The 6,888-nt window shown below is 63.2% G+C and overlaps 1 protein-coding gene across 2 annotated transcripts in view; it reads right to left on the reverse strand.

The window, feature by feature from the left end:
* Positions 1 to 6,448, reverse strand: part of LOC105496707 (SKI proto-oncogene) — an 84,328-nt gene extending 77,880 nt beyond the window's left edge. For both annotated transcript variants that reach the window (XM_011767275.3, XM_011767274.3), the window contains exon 1: positions 5,435 to 6,448. In XM_011767275.3, the coding sequence (XP_011765577.1) occupies positions 5,435 to 6,403 (969 nt within the window). In that variant the 5' untranslated portion in view covers positions 6,404 to 6,448. The remainder of the gene's footprint in view (positions 1 to 5,434) is intronic.
* Between the last annotated feature and the right edge of the window lie 440 nt (positions 6,449 to 6,888).

Genomic DNA, 6,888 nt, shown 5'->3' on the forward strand with positions numbered 1-6,888 from the left:
TTCAAGACCAGCCTGGCCAACATGGTGAAACCCCATCTCTACTAAAAATACAAAAAAATTAACTGGGCCTGGTGGTGCACATCTGTAATCCCAGCTACACGGGAGGCTGGGGCAGGAGAATCGCTTAAACCCAGGAGACAGAGGCTGCAGCAAGCCAAGATGGCACCACTGCACTCCAACCTGGGCAACAGAGACAGACTGTCTCAAAAAAAAAAAAAAACCCCGCTCCAGACCACGAGGGTGACGGCCAGGGCACGACAGGAAGCAGCCGCCCTACCGCCCGCTCTGGAGGCCAGGTGTAAAGAGCTGGTCCCCGGGCAGCCCCCCACTCCACGACACCCTGGCCTGGTGACCACTGCTCAGGAGGGGAAGAGCCCTTAAGAGTAAGGACGGGGGCCTTCTTTTCCAGCTCTCCCAGATATTGGGGAAATAATTCACCCTCTGTATTTTGACTCAAAACAAAGAAACTTTTTAAAAACATTTCAGTTGAAACTTGCATAATTCTTCCAGTGGAGAAATCCTCCCTCAACTTTCGCAATCCTTAGAAAGAGACACATTATTGCCACAGAGAGTCCGGCCGCCGGCGTGGACACCTCCTGCCAGACAGTCAGGGCCTAGGCCCCGGAACCACCGCCTTCTCTCTGGAGGCCCTGCCGGCAGCGAAGGCCTAACCTAAGCTGGGGCTGTGGCCCCATAACCCCGCGAGACTCCAGGGCGGGGTTCGGCTCACACTTACCCCAGACTTCCTCGCACCATATCCTGTCTGCCCTCACCCAGAGACTCAGACAGACAGACAGCCAGACATTGCACAAATCAGCCACAGGGACGGCTGAGAAACAAGACACTGACAGAGGGAAGCCCCCCTCCGTGACCCTGCTGTCCCAGAAGGCGAGGGACCCAGCCCAGCTCCCAGAGGGGTCCCAGACAGATGGATGACAGACCGTGCGGGGAAAATGACCACTAGGTTCTGTTCCCTGCAGAAGCCACCAGGGGCAGCCGCCCATGTCCTCCCCATGCACAGCCAGCTGGGGTGGGCAGAGGTCAAGAACCACTCTCAAGCTGCTGTCCCCCCGCCCCTTGAGAAGACCCAGTAGCCGACCGTCTTTCCAGAACCCTCACCTGGGGGGCAGACCAGCCCAAACCTACAGATCCTGGCCTTCTGCACAGGGACCAGGGCCTGCCCAGGAGCCTGACCCCAGAGCATGGCCCAAGACCACATGGAACCCCAAAAAAGCTGGAGAAAAACACTCACAGCAGACGCTTTTTCCAAAGGAAGCCGGTGGACAAAGGGCCAGATGGCCCCCAAAGTGCTCCCCGGACCTGAGGGTGTCTGGGAGGGCACAGCCCGAAACCCACACACGGCGACCTCGCTGAGTGAGGGGTGTCCCAGAGAGAAACTCCTGATGCTGTCCCTTCCTGTGATCAGTTCAGCTTAAAAGAGCAAAACACAGCTCCTACCCGAGGCCCGCCCAGCCCAACGACCCCCTCCTGGCCTCCACCAGCACAGTCATTCCCCAGAACAGACCTCGAGACTCAAAGCTCTCAAGCCCGACCACCTGGCTGGGCACCTGCCTCAGGAAACACTGCCTGGGGCCAGGGCCAGCCATGCAGTGACACGGGTCAAAAGCCCAGCATGAGGGATCAGAAAACCCTCGTCGCGGACCCTCCACTGCGGCACACAGAGCTTCCCAACCAAGTGACCCTCAGCCCGCAGCCCACTAAGACCCACACCAGCCCACACAGAGCAAGGGCAAGCCAACCTGCAGGACTCCTGGGAACTCACGCATCTGCAGGACAGAGCGACAACACTCTAACACAACCCAAATTCTCCAGTCACCAGAATGCCCAGAACGCACGTGGCAGGTGAGCAACAGCTCTCACAAAGGCAGCCCACCACCCCAGGAACAGGACCCCCGGCCCCCTCGGAGCAGAACCCCCGGCCAGAACAGGACCCCCCCAGCCCTCTTGGAACAGGACCCTCAGAGCAGAATCCCTGCCCGGAACAGGACCCCGGCCCCCTTGAAGCAGGACCCCCAGCCCCCTCGGAGCAGGACCCTGCCATGGCCCAAGGGAGGCACCACACCACACCACCCTGTTATCAGCCTGCAAGGAAAGCGCTTGGCTGCCCAGCAAGACGTTCTGCGGGACAAGGGGCCACGTCCCAGGCAGCAGGCCAAGCGGCAGCTCCAACTGCCACATTTTGTCTCCGTCTCTGACAGCTGTCTACGCTGACAAAAAGATGTAGTCCAATGGAGTCCTACAGCTATCAGAGAACCCAAGAGGAAGGAGGCGAGCCGACCGGAAAGAAGAACAGTGGGAGTGGGGAAGGCTCCAGTCTCTTGGCTAAGTGCTCCCAGCAGCACAATGGCCCATCTGTGCCCCACCTGTACCACTCAAAACATAAAGCCCAAGATCAAGAAACAGTCCCCAGTTTACACCGAAACAGACAGGTTAAGCAACTTGTCCAAGGTCACAAAGCCAGCGTGGAACCAAGTACGGAGGTGAGATAAGGCCCCTGTCAAGGATAGCAGCCCCAGGGTCCCTAAGAGGGGACTCGCCAAGCACCCACACAGCCCACACAGTCTTCCAAGATACAGCAGCAGGAAGCTGGCTGGGCCCGACAGCCACTGGACAGGAGCGGAGGCCTCCTCTGCAACCCCGTGATATGAGGGGGCATCTGGAGGAAGACCGTCTGCCCCTCACACTGTCACTGCACTGCCGACAGGCCAGGGACTCCGGCACAGCCGCCTTCACACGAGGCTTCCAAAGCAAAAGCTGCAGCCCCGCCTCCCACTTGGTTTGGGACACGGGAACACCACCGCCCTCTCCCACCTCCCATCACGGGTAGCAGAGTGACGCTGACCCAGCCCACTCAGGCAGGAGACCCGGCCCTGGCCTGGCCACAAACACCCGGAAGGCAGTTCAGCTCCCTCCCGCTCCACAGAGCCCGAAGGCCTGCTGGGAGCAGCAGCCCTGCAAAGAGGGTTCCAGTACACTCTTTGTTCCTTCAGCCCTCATCTTCGGCAGATCAAAAATATTAAAATAAGCTACAAAGGAAGTGAAGAAATCAAAACATATCCTGAGAATAAGCTGTCAAGACATGGGTGGGAGGAGCCAACGGCAGCCAGCGAGGGTGGAGGCGGGGCCTCCCAGGCCACTCCTTCTAGGAGAAGTGGGGTCTGGGCACTGCGGGTCCACGCCCACCCTGAGACCACACTCCCTTCTCATGTGTTGCCCCCGTGCACAGAGACACGCACATGGCTGTCCTAGGGAGACTTAAGGGGATCCTGCAGCCCAGAACTCCCAACCACACAGTCACAGAGCCTGGGGGCACGCACTGAGCGAGGGCAGAGTCCCTGGCTGCCACCCCACGTCAAGAACACAGAGCAGGAGGCGACACGGGCAGGATGGGTGCCCACCCCCAGGAGCATGAGGAGAGGAAAGCCCGCAGGAGCTGGTGAACATGCAGGGAGCCAGGCGGAGGCCACCACTGCCAGGGCCAGGCTGTGGCTGCCACTCAGGCCTGGAGGACCCAGTCACTCACACCGTAAACGTCGTCAGTATGGCTTGGGAATTCCTTTTTAATCAGTAGATGAGATTTCAGAGCTGTGCTGGGGAGGACTTCAAAAGGGAAAGGCAACTTGGAGCCATCCGCTGAGATGACCAGGGGGAAAGCTTGTCTGGCCCGTCTCCATGGTAGCCCAAGGACCCCGGCGCTCACAACCGCCGGGAGGGAGAAGCCGGTGGCCTGGGCCCTGCTCTGTGTCAGCTGTGACGAAGAGGCCCTGCTGGCCACTCCAATGGCCCCCCAACAAAACCCAGGAAGACAGAAAGACTGCAAGCACATACATGACCCACAGTCGGACAAAAACAAACGCAGACACACCCTGCTCAGCCGAGATCCTCTGCCGTCAGCTCTGGAGACAGTGATGAGTGTGTCCCAGCAGCTCAGGCCTTGGCCACAGGTGACCCACTATGCAGCCTGCCCGAGCCCACCAACCACCCCAGCGACACGTGGCTTCCCCCAGCCATAGGCACTGGCGAGGGTCCCAGCCTGCGAGGTCTGTCTGCAGGTCTGCCACGAGCATCCGTCCCCAGCCCACAGGTCTGCAGGCAGCTGCCACCCGAGCCCTGGCCTGGCAGGGTCAGAAGCACCCCTGCACACACACACGCACACACGCACACACACAGGCACACGCACAGGCACCCTCCGCAGCCCCCTCCGCGCAGAGGCGACAGTCCCTCGCTTCCATCCACAGCCCCTCCTCCCCACGATCTGACACTCTGCTGGAGGGGCGCCCAGAGAAAACCGGGCTGGAGCATCTATTCACAGATTCAGAAAAAAAAAGTTTGATGCAATAGCTGAATTAATTAGGCCTCCCAAGAATAGCTGAGCCAATGCAGCATTCTGTGTGTGCAATTTAATAAGCCTGGATATTTAAAAGAAAAGTTACACATACTTGGGGAGGTATGCAACGGAAAGTTCCTGAGGACCCCACTGAGTAATTTCGGCGCCTCGTGGCCTGGGAGCTGCCCATGCCGGATCCCGTAGATCCTCCAACTGGCAAACTACAAAGCCAGGCCAGCGGCCTCCCTCCCCAGCGCACCCCTCTGCGTTTCAGAAGGAGAGAAGGAAATGGGTGAGTCCAAAACAAATCCCAAGCCGCCAGTAACTCCAGCATGTGGGCCCAGGGGCCTGCTGACCAGGCCCTCAGCCGGGTGCCAAGTGGCCCTCACTCCACACGGGGCACTCTGGGATTTGGTCCCTGGCAGGCCCAGGGAGACCAACCAGCACAGTGCTGGAGCCGCCCAGTCTCAGGCCCCTGTCGCTGCAGCCTGAACACCTGGCTTCATTTTGTGTCTCTGTCCCAAAACTTCAAGGCAACAAACATGGACCGGGAGCCAGTAACAAAACCAGGCCTCGTCTGGCCCAAGCTGTCTCCTGGGGCCCAAGGGCAGGCAGCCCTCCGTCTTCGAGGCCGGGTGCCTTCGGGGTGAGGGCAGTCACCTCCACCCCAACCCCAAGGAAGACCTGGGCCTGAGGCATCCGGCTGGGGCCCAACTGGAACTAACTTCCCTGACCTCGGGGCAGGCCGCTTTCCCGGGAGCATAGGAGGCCTGTGCCTTCCTATCCTATCTGGGCAAAGGCTATGGGCCTGTGGGCCTTCCCCACACACCAGGCCTAGCCCCCACCCCACCGCCACAGCCCCCACTCCAGGCTCCTCCTGGGGGAAAGGGCAGGAGGGCCTTCCTACTAAACCCTCTGGCCCTGCCAAGGGGAACACTCTGAATTTCCCTAAAACAAAGCAAAGACTTGACACATGGGGCACGGCAGAAACACAGGTCCCAGCCTTTGGAGACCAGAGCCTGTGGCCCAGAAGGGTCCCCCACCGCAAGCACATCCACCCCTGCTCCCAGGCCTGGGGCCACTCACCCGGGGCACCCGCCGCTTGTACTTGTTGCCGTAGTCGAACTTCTCCTTCACGTCGTCCAGGCAGCGACCGAGGCGCGCCTGCTCCTCCTTGCCCGTGTAGTCCTGGCTCAGCAGGATGTAGGCCCGCCAGTTGGCCGAGTCGAAGCCCCAGTGGCAGGTCCGGTTCTCCAGGGCCTTGTGCGAGTGCACCACGAACTTGTGCGGTGGGTACATGAGGCGGCAGTCCAGGCACTGGATGCAGGCGGCGCTCGGGCTGCTGTAGAGCTCCGGCACCAGCAGCCCCTTACACTTGCCGAAGCACTCGTGGTACACGCGGACGCTGCGCTCGCTGAGCTCCAGGCCCAGCGCCAGGCTGGCGGCCAGCTCCTTCTTGCAAGGCGGCGGGTAGGCGCCGCCGTAGAGCAGCGCGTTGCACAGGCGCTCGGCGTCCGTCTTGGTGATGAGCCCGCACGAGGGCGCCGAGAAGGGCAGGATGCCCATGACTTTGAGGATCTCCAGCTGGTCGGCCGTGCAGCGCGAGCAGTAGATGTGGAGCTCGTCGCACACCGAGTTGATCTGCTGCAGCGAGAAGTCGCGCAGCACCGAGTTGAGGATCTGCGGCAGACACAGACGCTTCTCGCCTCCCACCACGAAGCACGAGATGGTCTCGCCTTCTAGCACGGTCTCGCAGCGCTCAGTGGAGCGATCGGACGGCATGAAGAAGGGACCGGGCAGCACGGGCGGCGGCGGCTGGATGGCGGGCAGGTGCAGCACGGGCGGCGGCTCGGTGGCTGCGGGCACCGGCGCCGGCACCGCGGCCGCGCCCGCCTCCTTGGCGCTCTCCTTCTTGTAGGCCTCCTGCGCCCAGCGCGCCGAGAAGGCGGCCGGGCCGCCCAGCGAGCTCATAGAGCTCAGGTGGAACTGCTCCAGCGTCTTCTGCAGCCCCGGGTGCGGCTGGAAGCAGCCGCGGCCGCCTGCCGCCGCCTCCATGGTGCGCTCCGTCTCCCCCGGCCGCTCCCGCTCCCGCGCGCCCGGGCCCCCCCGGCCCCCGCCGCCGCCCCGCGCGCCCCGGCGGCGCCCGCGGCCCCGACCCCGGCCGCCCCCCGCCGCCGGCTCACGGCCGATCACGGCCGCGGCCTCGCCCGGGGGCGCGAAGGGGAAGGCGGGCGGGGCGAAGGGGTCCCGCCGCTGGAGCCCGCCGCCGCCCGGGCCCGGCGCCACATCCACGCGCCCCGCGCCGCGCCCGCCGCCGCCCGGGCCCCCCGCGCGTCCCCCGCGCGCCCCCCGGGCTCTAGGCGCGGGGCATGCCCCGGCGCGCGCCGCCAACGCCAACGCCAACGCTCGCGGGCCCGGGGCTCGCGGGGGGCGCGCGGGCAGGTGCCGGCGCCGCGAGGCGCGAATCGCCGCGGCGGCCGAGGCCGAGGGGCCCGGGAGGAGCGGGGGCGCGGGCGCGGGGCCCGCCGGGCCGTCCTCGC

Source organism: Macaca nemestrina, chromosome 1, assembly GCF_043159975.1.
Source record: "Macaca nemestrina isolate mMacNem1 chromosome 1, mMacNem.hap1, whole genome shotgun sequence".
NCBI lineage: Eukaryota > Metazoa > Chordata > Mammalia > Primates > Cercopithecidae > Macaca > Macaca nemestrina.